A 13652-nucleotide genomic window follows, 5' to 3' on the forward strand; every position below is an offset into this window, starting at 1 on the left:
CTAAAAACATATACGAGGCAAAATTGACCCTTACATCACTCATAAATTTCATTTATTTATTCAATATTTGGCTAATCAGTTCTAGTATACCTATAATGCCTGTTTGTCCGCTGCATATGTTGTAAATGAAAAGGTAAAGCTACCTAACAGTGATCTATCTGAAAACGAAATTGCAAACAAAAACAGTTAGCACTTTCTTGCTTTTTTTTTTATATTAAATCAGTTTCTTTCAATATTAGATTTCAGGTTCTTAATTAAAATTAATATCTGCTTGCAAAGATTTTTATCTAAAATAAGAAACTCCGTCGAGTTATTCCATTGACATAACTTTGTCCGCTTTGATGTTTGACAATATTTTCAAGTTTGCTTTAGGAATTTAGGCATTGGATTCCATTGATGTCGTTTTTCCTCCGGGTCATATCATGTTTCACTTTGCTCCGAATCAGGCACACTACATTTAAAATTCTGAAATATATCTTTTGAAACAGGTCAGAACCCTGCAATTTGTGCAATGATTAAATCGCTTATGAAAGAAGGTTTTTACATTATACATACATGTATAGACTTCAATTTAATGTGGTACATTCCTACAATTTAAGGAGAATTGAGCCATCCGGAAAAAAATATTTTATCGCAATTTAATCTCTTAAGTATAACAATCCTTTATCGAATTTGCATCCCTCGTCTTTAGGTAATTGTGACGGTCAGTGTTGTAATGTATCATATTAAAGATTTTCTTGATACAGTTTTGAAGAAAAAACACAGGTAGAGCTAGTTATTTTATATTTCTAGGAAAGAGAGAGGTATATATCGAATATTGAACTTTTGTTAATTATATTCCTCATTGACAAGAAACATTACGTTTGTAATCAAACGACTATTCGACTTTATCATTAATTAGTTATCTGGGATAACGAAATATGATAGTAAAAAGATAACAGCACTCAGAACATAAAAAAATTAGATAAATATTGTAGGAAATGATAAAATTATATTAACAGCCCAATGAAAATAAAAGTTTATCTATGAATATGAAATGTGTTTCGAAACCTGTGTATGAAGATTAAATTGACATTTGTTACACATTTAAGCAGATTATGTTGAAATTATACAATTGGAGATAAAGTTGCACTTACAATAGCTACTGATTTAAAGAAAGTCGCCAGCAAAAGAACACGTCTGAACAGAATCCCTGATTTTTCTTCTTCAATTTTTCCTCACATAATCAATATGTCATTTCGCCCTACTGACTACGATTAAACAACATGCCAGTGTTCAATGGAGCATGATTTTGTCTGAAATAAAATATCAGGAGTACCACACTAATGAATATAACTAAAACGCAATTTACACCCAAGTACTTTTAGTACATTTCTATTTAAATTGAAATTCAGTTTAAATATCAGATTGAAAGTAAAAACTTGCCATTTTGAATAGAAACTACATTCATGATTGATTTTCAAATAGGAATGACGGAATTTTTCATATGCCTGAGTTTTAAAGGGTTTTCTTTAAATAAACATTTAAAAAAGACAATTCAATAAACATTTCTACTACAGGGGGATGTGATGTTGCTGAAAATTAACAACAGCCTTTAATATTTTACGATTTTAAAATTTTTGATTTGTTTTCTTTTATCTCCGTAAACAGCCCCAAAAATCTGCTCGCCGAGTGGAAAAATCGAACTCAATCATGAAACGGTCTGTGCTAATCCTGCATTGAGATTTTGATTTCTAAAAATCTATTCCTAAAATAACATCGGAAAAATGTAGGGTTCAACCGAAAATGGACATAATCAAATTTTGATTATTTAATGCTATATTTAAAATCTGGAATTGACTCTTTGAAACCACTCCTTTTTTAAAATTTTGTTTTTTGCTCCAAATTGGCACGAAAAATTCGAGGACGATGACAATTTTCTTTATATTACTCACTAGAAATTTAAAATATGTATAATATAATATGTAAATATATTTGTTTTGTTGTTGTGTGATGTTTCATTCCATTTGATTTAATAGAAATCAATTTACTTCATTTTAAAATCAACAATTTTTTGATCCAGCGGAGCACCCTAGACAGCAATGTAATTATAAGAATTTCTATGACATACTATTCCTTTACATTTCAAAAAGTATATTCCAATGCCCAATCCTTAATTCTAATGCTTGAAGTTCATTTGTTAAGAATTGCTATCGTTGTATAATTTCCTTTGCTAAGATTTTAGTTTCTCTTATTACTTAACTCTGCTTTCACAGGGTAAGCAACTCTTAAGCCCTAGGTCTTTCCTTGACGTTCAAACTTTTTACAGTTTTTGTTAAGATTCTTTTTTTAAGATAAACGTTTCTTCACAGATTGTCCTCATCTGATACAAAGCCTTTGTCACACAAATGCTGTCTATACTATTTGTACACACATGCACAACTCACTTGTGACATATTTGTTGATTCCTTCAACATTTTTTGAGTTTATTCAGTATTTTTTTTTCCGAGTAAAAGACAAAACTGCATCGTAATCGGCTGCTCCATGATGTTCTAAAACGTCATCGTTTTTGTCGTTTTCAACAAGGACTACATTTCTTCTTAGGCTGATTTCTTTTCAACAAAGCAAAACATTAAGCCATAATTTTGAATACAAATCGAAGTAACAAATTTAAATTGGGATTTCTCTGTTTTTCGTTTTTGCTTCATTTTACAGACAGAGAATATGACTACAGAAATAATTTAGTGTATTGTTCGTAACTTACTAAATTTTTACCTGCTCCGCGATCCGATTTTTGCATTTTTAAATTCTGGATAAGTATTGACTAAAAAATCGTGGTATTAAAAAAAATAATACAAATCCTTTGGATTTATTGTTAAAATATTTCTACCAAATCTGGATAACATGTGAAGTCAAATAAAAAAAGATATTACAGTAGTCCACGGACTTTTCGAACAACCCTCGTATATACCGAATTTCATTTTCATATTCTACCACAGTGTGACAGTGAGAATATTCATTAATCTTCCACTGATAAATTACATTATGAGAGGTGTAATATTATATTTTATAGCATGAAATGTATGGAGATAACGAATAATATTCAAGATCAAATGTCCATAAAACAGTACAAAATAGGAGCAGGGCAAACCCTGACCTCCAAACCATCAGAGGTAGGATAGGTGCCATGAAGAGTGAGCATTCCCTGCTGACTAGTCAAGCATGAGGTGTGCTACTTGTCATGATCGGGTAGACTGGAAAATACATGTATATAGACAATTCGATCTGAAAATATCCTTTTTTCTCGTTTATTTGATATTGCTTAACGGTGCTTAGACACAGATTTGAAGTTAATATTTTTTCAAATCGTCTTAAATATTTTCTCAAATCGTCTTAATAATATTACGACTTATATGTTGCTAAAGAATTTCATACGAAAATGAAATCAAAAACCTATTTTATTTGTAAATTATTGAAACTAAAAATATCGGGATGTGTTTGATTAACAAAATACAGATAATTTAGTATAGGGTTATATAGGAAACTGCCAATGTGACGCCCTTCAGATTATACATTTTCCTCAAATTATGATATGTGGTGAGTAATATCATATAATAATGTAAGAAACACAAAATTCTACCGTCTGGTTTCAAGAGGCGGCATCTTAATATGTAAAAATTAGCGAAATTATCCTGGTTTTATTAAGTACTACAAAATATGACATATTCAAAGGAATTATATTTAAAAAAAAGGTACACATTTTTTTTTCAAAATTTTATGTTTGAAATAATTTCAAGAGGTAATATTGTATACTTTTTGCTTTAATAACATGATGATGACCCCCCTCTTGAAAAACTAAAGTTTACCTTAACGCAATAAACAAACTTTTATGTGTAGTTAGTGTTTGAAAAATTACATATGTCCACTTGTACGTAATTAAGGTTTTTTTACCCAGGAGTTCTTAATTTTGTTAATTTTTATCATTTTGGTGAAAATTTTTGCTTTTAAGGAATAAATATGCTTTATTTTACTATCATGCGCAAAGTGTTGCGCAATGGAAACCCAAGTCGGCCCCTTAAAAAAACCTGTCATTCATGTCTCTGTTTTCTACAGTATATAAACCAGAACAATAAGCAAACAAACAGCAGTAATTGGCATGTTTTTTTTAGAATGGGTCTTCCCGTCTGATTGATCTATAATTAGAATTTAAATGCATTTGAAGACAAAGGCCTGTTCTGTGTTTATTTAAAATACACAACTCATGAAAAATTCCATATACTAGGAAGTTTTAAATAATAGCATCGTTTAAGGAAGTTTATTTTAAGGGGTGGGTCAATGTACGTAAAATGCTTACTAAAAATGAAGGGTGTTTAAGAATATCAATCCAAATAGTTGTCGTGTTCTTTTTTGTGAACTTTCTAAATTTTCTTGATTAGAAATCGAGAATTCAGGCTTTCTGTTTACATTATTACAACATATTTCTGCTTATTCTGTATAAGATGACTACAGATGTTTGCATCACTGATTATTCTTTAAATTTTTGGAACATGATTGGAACCCAGTTTTTCATTATTAAATCATATCTGTGGTGTATAAGATTCTTTGTAAACAATGCTTTTAAGGTAGCTAAAAATATTGAACATGGTATTGAATGTTGTTAATGATGTAAATAGAAAATTTTAAATATATTTCAATTAAATATCAAAAAGAATACAAGCAATGAGCACGTGATACCTTTTGATTTTTCTCTCATTGCAAAATAATGAAATTAGGCTATATTTCCATGAAATTTTGAGGTTATCCCTGAGCCATCATATTAGGACTCATAGTGTAAGCCTTACATGTTTAATTCCTAAAACGTCAATCTCCTGAAGGGACTAGACCATACTAGTGTCATGTGTAGAGAGAATTTAAAATTTCTCAATGCACATTTTATAAGCAAATCAATATTAAAGAAATAGTCAACATTTTGATTTTTAAAAAATTCCTCTGCCACCACAACTAATTTAAGTGTTGGATTAATCGTACTACCATGTAAAAATAGATCTTTTCCTTGCATAAATAGCATACATACATTGGATAGTTCAACTTTACATAATTTATTGTCATTAAGCAAGATATTATGGGCCCCTTTCCACTCAAGTTTTTGAAATTCCTGCTTTATTTTACTCTTGTTATGCTGTCCCAAACCAAATTCCAATGTATGTTAATTTATAATATTTTCCCCTTTTCTTGACTTTATGGTACTGTTTTTTATGTTTAGGAATTTTCTATGGATTATAATCTATTATCATCATATTCACTACTTTTTTTTGTTATTATCCAATTATAAAGTTCTGATTCAATATCATAGACCAAACTTTGTCCTCTCAGTATTTGGTAATATGGTATAGAAATGACAGCGTTTATCTAACTGTATTTAAATATCCATGAACCTTATGCAGTGTTTTGCCTACCAATACGTTAAAGATATATAAATAATGCTATGGTATATAAACAATGACCTTGTTTTGGAAATTAAAAAAATGTCGAGATTACAGTTTGTAACCTTCGTGTTTAACTTTTTCTTTCCGACTTTTGCCGTGTAAGAGGTCCAAATGTTTAAAATAATCCTTATATAGCTTTGTCTACATTTTTTCCATCTAAGATACTTAGCTGGTTGTGGCCGTTGCAATCATTGTTCACAATGCCGCTGCACGCGCACTGACTCTACGGCGAATATAGTCTCAAATCCTGTGAATTTGTAGTACATATGTATCATGAACTATATGAGCTTGCATAGATTATAAAGGGACTATATTTTGAATTTATGACAAATATAATAGGTTCTACAATTACCTGTTTTTGGTTATGGTTTTTGTCCAACAAATTCGCTAAAAACCATATCTAAGTACAAATCACTAGAGATTCTTTTATGTTTTATGTTTAATACATCATTACCAATGTTTTTCTCTGTTTTTATATAGAACTTAATTTCATTTTACTTTATCAATATAACGCAAAAATCATTGTTACGTCACAACTGTGGGATATAAAAAATATCCAATCAGTCATATCCACGGGATAGAGGATTAAACATGGGATAAAATGCATTAACGCTAATAGCGAAGTGATTCTCATTTCCCTTGACTTTAAACTGTGTTGTGATACTAACAGTTATAACGGATTACGTTTTTATAACGATTTTTGATTACGTTTTTATAAATTTAAAAAAAAAAATTATTTGCCCCTGGCACTTTGTGATATGCGTGTTTTACTGTAGAACGATCTTCTTTAAAATTTTCATTTCCGAACTTATCCAAACGTACATCACATATGACTTCCATTATACATGTTATATAAAATTCTTTTTCTATGTCTGCATTAGTTGTGGAGTGAAAAAAAGAAGAGAAGCATGTAATCAAGTTTTTTCACAATTGTATTATTAAAGTTTATCAAGTATATGAATTTTTTTTTTACTTTTCTCTTAATAAGTAAATCTCTATAAAAGCAATTTTAAACTCTTACTCTAAAGTCTCCGAATGTCATCTTTCCTGTTCTACATTCACATCTTAAGGACATATAACCTTAACTATAATCTGTTTTCGAGATATTATTCATTTAAGCTTATTGTCCCATCAGCTTGTTATAGCCATAAAATTCAGCATGCATCACAAGGGGTTTTGAAAAAAAATATCCCTATATGAAAATACTAGTATACAGTAATTTAAAGAAAACTAAAATTCAACATGTAGTAAACTAGAGATATTTTATTTAACCAAACTTGTTTCATGAGAAGTGCACAATAGCACATATACCTATTGAATGTAGCATAAAGTTCCTTAAGTAAAGGATCTCTTCAACTCCAGGGAAAAAGACAATTAATTTCAAACTATATTTCCTATGTCTTTAACGAGAGTTCAGAAAAAATGAGATAAAGGAAAAAAAATATATACTTTTTTATCATTTTCCAAAAGTATCATATTTAAAGTATCAAATGTTTGTTTTTCTTCATTGCTGACCCTCATTCAACTCTTGGTTACCATTTGAATGTCACCCCAGCACTTGCCGAATGTCCGTCCGAATTGGAACCTACATTCACAGTCGGATTCACACTTCCGCTGTTGTGAGTACATGTTGTCTGGGAAGAGTAACTTCCTAATGTACCGCTTGTTTCACACGACCATTTGGATCCACCAATGTTTGATGAAGTTATCTTGGTTTCTCCAAAGCTATTAACAGTATACGAATTTCCACCTTTAGCTGCTCCACAACTTTTATCCATTGCAACCCTAATGCTTGAAGATAAATTGCAAAACAAACACTAAAATCTATGAATGAGTCAATTACCTGAACCCCCCTAAAACATTGAAATATGATAGAAGCAGAGTAAAATAAATAAAACAAACATATACTTACAGTGAAGTGGTTTCTCTTTAATTATTGAGATTCTAACTTAGATTGAAAAAAATATTGTTCATGTTTCTGTTTATATACACGACATAAACCATGACAACAAGCAGACAAACAGAAATAATTGTCACGTTTTTCGTAGAATGGGTGTTCCCTTCTGATTGATCTTTTATTAGAATCTATATGCATTTAAGACAAAAGATCTGAACTGTTTCTATTTAAAATACCAAGCACCTAAATATCCCAAAGACCAGGAAGTTATTAATAATGCCATCGGTGTCGGAAATCTAATTTCCACCTATGGGACGATCACCATTAAATGCATGCTTACTTTATATTGAACAAAAGGCTGTTTTCGGAAAATCAATTAATTAACGTGTTCTTCTTTCTTTTTCGTTTTACGTTACAATTTTTTATGAGCAGAAGTCAAGAATACAAAGTTTTCTTTATCATGTATATTTATAGAACTGTTTTGTTAAAGCAGTAACTCGACAAAAAAATATATAAGAATATAACAAAGTGTTGAACCATATGACTTACAGAGTGTTTTTTTTTATAGTTTCCGATTTTGTTTATTAAACAAGGTGATAAAATAGAAGACAAATCTTAGATTAACTCAAAAAGGTTTTTAACCTTTAAAAATAAAAAAAAAATTGCATGAGAATACCATAGTCTAAACATTTGTACATTAAAATATGTTTACCTTATCAGCATGGTTTTAATGTTTAGGCATACTTTTAGAGAGGGGTAGCCATGTATCACATCAGGCACAAGGCTGTTGTAATGATTACCGACAAAAAAAATCACTATTTACCTTCCTTGTTTATTATAACCTTGCTATAAATATTTAAGAGATTAGGAACATGTAAATAATGCCATATCATGTCGTGTGCTATCTCCATGTATATTGAATCCTTATATTCATAAGCATATTCATTTACATGAATATTATTAAAGTACTTAACCCTTTGGTAAAAAAAAGACTGAAAAAATGAATTCATTTGTTCATTAAAAAGACTTTATTTGGGGAGTATCTATCAAAAAGAATGTCGTTTCTTTTGATCCGGAGAAAGCAAGCTCAGAGTCAACACCGGGGTCATCACGCAAACCATCTACATAGACCTAAAAGTTTCTTTTAGAAATAATTTTTAGGATATATTATAATTATTTTAAGGTAGAAAATAAATTTATGTAATGTTAAAAGGAAAAAAAAATGTCAAGACCTGTCATCGAAAAAGAGTTTAATTTTGAATATTTTTTTTATTTTGTCTCTGCACGGTTAATTAGCATATAATACCTCCACTTCAACCTCGTATTTAATTACTCTATGAATCAGCTCCCTACTTTGTCAAGGCATAGTTAGCATCGGCATATTCTTGCCTACTGAAATATTCCAGAATCCTTTCGTCAAATCTCTTTGTTGTAAACATTTTATTTATGTCTTGAAATTATGCCAGCGCTTTTGTGGACTTAGCACGGGATGTAGACCAGCTTTCGCTTATAATTTATAGCACTAGACAAAACTAACTTTGAGTTCAGAGATTTGCCTTCTTAAGTCTCTTGTTTTATAGTACATTATAGCCCTATAACCAGATAAATTGATAAAGTTATACAATACGAGTTAAGAGTATGTGTGTCTTACATTGAATTACTGTAGAAGTACTTTTTTCCGCGTGGTATTAATTTACGCTATGTACGCGGTCTCAAATTATCTACTGAAATTTGTCCAAGTGACAGTCTAGGAAATCAGCGTAATTTTCTACCAGTGGATTGAACAGAATTTGAGATTCCGCGTAATTATGACCCCGTGGAAAAAAGTACGTCTGCAGTACCTTCTGGTAAAAATGTACGGGGGGCTATATTTATCTGTTGTTGTAATCCTATCCTACCCTTGCAGCCCTTATGTAATCAACGATGAGGTAAAGTTTTCATTTAACGCTGCATTTCATTTCCGGAAATCTGCATAGCATTTCCGACATTTTTTTATTTCATTTCCGACATTTTTTGTTTTCATTTCCGACATAATTTTGTTTTCATTTCCGGAATTTGCCTGTGCGACAATTTAATGTTTTGCTAGTCAGCGAAAATGAAATTTTAAAAGTATTTATTGCAAAATATTGATTAAAAATATATTTTTCTATAAATTTATTTATTATATACATATGTGCATACATGTAGCACTAAGTCTAGGTTAAAGAGTTCAATGAACATACAAAATAAATGCCAATGACAGCACCAAACTTATGTCCAATACACTTGATATACTAGTATACTCTAATTCAGTTTTTACTCCGGTTGATAACGCTTTTATTACACTTCTCTACACAGAAATTTCTTTTTTCTGCTTGACATCTGCGCAGAGTAATTCAGTAAACATTGAAAAAATCTCTCAAACTTTAATTCATGTAGTTGCCTACTTTTTACATTGCCACAGTCGTTTCATTGATAAAACAAAAACTCAGATTTTCAATGATTTATTTATTATATCAATTACTTTAAATTTTTCATAGGTAAAGTCTTCACATCTGTTACGTAAGGTAATATCTGAAAAAATGTCGGAAATGAAAACAAAAAAATGTCGGAAATGAAAACTAGAAAATGTCGGAAATGAAAAGTTGATAATTACCAAAAATTCCGGAAATGAAATGCAGCCTCGTTTAAATTCTTTATTTTTTTTCTCAGTCTGTTTTTCTAAAAAAGATTTCACAATGATCCAGTCTTAAACTTATATACTTTTTGCTAAATCCTTTTCTTAAAACTTATTCCTAAGAAGAAAAGGGGGTGATTTTTGAACAATTATAAACTTCTTTACAACAAGGGTCCTTTATGCTATATTTATAGAAATAGGTTAAGTATACGCTCTTCTGAAAAAAATAATATGTTAACGGCAAAAAATTTCAACACGAAAAGCTTCTTTGAACCTTTACCTCATGCAGTTGTGCTAAGGGTGTTTTTTAATTTTCGTTTGACAATTTCTTTGGATGTGCAATTGTAATGATTTATAAAGATATTGACTTTTAGAAATTTTTTTTATATTCAAAGTACGTATATAGTAGTGTATATCTTGTACAATCACAGTAGGTGAATAAACACGTTTTTACCGAAAAATAAATTTGTAAAATTCAAAACGACTTTAGGTATTTAGCACAAATACATGTATTTACCTTAAGATTATTCAATGTCTTTAGATAGCATCGAAAATTTACTCAAGTAACAAATATAACTAAGAAACGTTTTCAAACACGATCAGCAAAAAGTTACGCAGAATCACATGTACTTTTTGTGGTCAACAACATAATCACAGAAATCCCGATGAGGAGCACGGATATGAGAAAGCAAACTACATCTAATATTTTTAGTCCATGTTTCTTCAGAAATTTGACCAGAGGGATCTTTCTTCCAGTGCTTTCATTACTTGAAACAGAAATAGTTTCATCATACATCTCAAACGTCGCCGGCTTTTCCAAGTCGTTGTTCATGGGTTCAACTTTGGTTTCACCATTTTTTGCTCGTTTATTTGCAATGAATGAGTGAATCACAGTGTTGATTACCATTACTGCACTTCCAATTATGGAATATAGATAGTATTTACCTAAAGAAAATAATTAAATAATGTTCACCTTCTAAAGAAAAGGTTTATAAGCATGAAAAATTAAACAGTCGTATGGATAAATTTCTTCCTTAAACTTGTTTTTTATCTTAAATATTTAAAGTGTCATTTACCTAGAACTGGTACTGCGTTTGAGTTTTTCGGAATGATGTCACCAACTTGCACCAGAAACACAACAAAAGCCAAGAATATGGTCATTCCACACGAGATCTTCTCTCCTTGGTCATTTGGAATGAGGAACGCAAATATTGTCAAACAATTCAGCAGAGCAGAAGGACCTAACATGGTAAAAGTATAGTACAGTGACTTCCTGAACAAGCAGAACTTTATAGACGCCACGTTGGAGTACTCTGAGGCCGTGGTCTTGAATCCGGTGATGGTCCAGATCGGATGGTCCACAGTCATAATGCCTGCTCCGGTTACGGATTGTATTGGGTTGTCCGAGAATCTCAGTCGAACCTCCGCGGAGGAGTGGACCGTTAACCCAAACATCATGAAGCAGGTCTGTATATCGAAAGGGAAATGTATAGGGTCCAGGGGACAGGAGACGGACATTTCTCCAGAGTGTGTGGAAATTACCTCTCCCGTGTGCTTAATTCTCAATAAATCGTCATTTAAGCCATTGCTCAAGAAGACAGAATCCATTCTAAAATCAATTGTTAAATGTTTCAATTATATTTTCAAAATAAATAAATATATTTTTAATGAAGAGTGTGTTATTAAGCAATTTTTTTTAAAGTATAAATTCATTATTATTTTTATATACTTTTATAAGCACTCTTCTTTATTTTGATTTCTTGTTTGTTTGTAAATGAATTTAAGTGAAAATAAAAAAAAATCGGCTAAAAAGAACCACAAAGTTCAACTTAAATACAGAGATAATAATTTATAATGTTTTTCACATTAAATGGTGTCTGCAAGAGAACTTAATGTTCAGTTTAATATATGAAAATGTAATACATATCTATTTCAGGCTACAAACTTGTTAAGGACATAGATAGGAGGCGTCCACACTTCTTTGCCAACAGCTACAATGGAGCTCACGTTGTAGGCTTCTTTATTCCACATCATAAGTTCGTCTTTCCAGCTCTATCAACAAATAATTATATTAATGTATTGACAGAAAACAAAATAAGACTGAGTGTATTCATCGGATTTTCGAAAGAGACTTTGATTACCATGTCTAAATTTCCCATGATTGTAAATTTTCCTTCGATTTCATCCTACAAAAAGGAAAAGATTCATAAAAAAAAAAATAGAATAAAAAATTCTCTTCATTCAAGACGAAAATCATCAAATGCATCCGAGTCACGAAAGCTTATATTCGTCTTTAGGAAAGCAAATTCAACTTTTAATGGGTTTCAGTTTTAAAATTATCTAATGTGAAATTCCTTTTAAAAAATCCAAACAATAAACATTTTGATCATTGCACTGTAGAATATATAACATAAATTAAATTTGGCAACTTTTCTGTTATCAAACAAAGAACTATTTGATCCATTATATTGTCGCACGCATATGCATAAGTATGTTCTAATTTTCAATGCAACACCAAACCAATATGACCTGCTGACAGGGCAGACTTACTTCTACATGACACCTGGCCTGGGGGCCATAAAACTTAGACGAGCTCACTTTTGATCTTAGTCTCACTTTTTCCAAAGGAACTAATAGTGGAAAAAATCAAAAGTGAGCTCGTCTAAGTTTTATGACCCCCAGGCCTGATCCCAACTCCAATGTTTGAGATTTCCATGTTTCATTTAATACTTGTAAATCTGTATTGCTCGGATAGACTATGGGATCTGAATATTTTATCTTTTTCATATATGGCCGTTTGTAGATTGTGATTACATGTTGTTCTCACTGATGGAGGCACAACTTGTGATCTTTATCTTCGGGATATCTTTTCTTTACGTTAAAAAAAATTACAAACCATTTAACTTATGTATTGTGATGTTGATAGGTTGTGACTATATATTACTTACAAATCCCACGACAAACCCCGTAACCCACGAGAGTGTGACATTTATAGGTGCTGTTGAGTTCCTGGGTAATACAAATGGGTTGTGCCTGGAGGTGTTCAAGAGATCAGATCTTAAATCGTGTTCATTACAAAGAATACCTAAAAAGGAATGATTATTGTGAGAAGAACACATCACATTATAAATTTAAGTTTGTATTGATAAATAGACATTCCGAATTAGCAACATATATTTTACATAATTATAGTGCCCCTTTACATGATTTACATACAGCACACATATGTAGATTGTATATGGCGATATTGCCTGTAGTGTATTTCATTTTTTTTTTATCCATAACTACTTAATTTTCGTATACGTAGTTACTCATGAAATATATAGCGAATTTTACATACTAAAACCCATATCATATGTCATATCAGCCCGTGTGGCCCCATATCAGCCCGAGGGTCGAAGGCTCGAGGGCTGATATGGGGCCCGAGGGCTGATGTTACATATGATATGAATTTTAGTAAATGGTATTCTATTTACATGTATCATATATTTAAAATACTCAATATGCGAGTACACATATGGTCATTGAAGAATTCTTCGGGCCTATTTATGACATTTTTGTCGAAAATCTAACAGAATCAACTTTAGGTAACTGAAAAAAATAAGATCACAAAAGTCATTAAAGAATTTTTTTA

The 13652-nt window shown here is 30.9% G+C and overlaps 1 protein-coding gene across 1 annotated transcript; it reads right to left on the bottom strand.

Moving 5' to 3' along the window:
* Window positions 1–10403: 10403 nt before the first annotated feature.
* LOC134244737 (acetylcholine receptor subunit alpha-L1-like) lies at window positions 10404–13137 on the bottom strand. Its single transcript, XM_062726986.1, has 5 exons — window positions 12967–13137; window positions 12160–12204; window positions 11964–12070; window positions 11095–11627; window positions 10404–10963 (listed from the first exon to the last, which is right to left on the bottom strand). Exons 1-5 carry the CDS (start codon window positions 13135–13137, stop codon window positions 10629–10631), a joined length of 1191 nt encoding a protein of 396 aa, XP_062582970.1. The 3' UTR covers window positions 10404–10628.
* Window positions 13138–13652: the final 515 nt, after the last annotated feature.

The sequence above is a fragment of the Saccostrea cucullata genome, unplaced genomic scaffold, assembly GCF_032062105.1.
Source record: "Saccostrea cucullata isolate Sc308-1 unplaced genomic scaffold, CSIRO_AGI_Scuc_v1 ctg2495, whole genome shotgun sequence".
Lineage (NCBI taxonomy): Eukaryota > Metazoa > Mollusca > Bivalvia > Ostreida > Ostreidae > Saccostrea > Saccostrea cuccullata.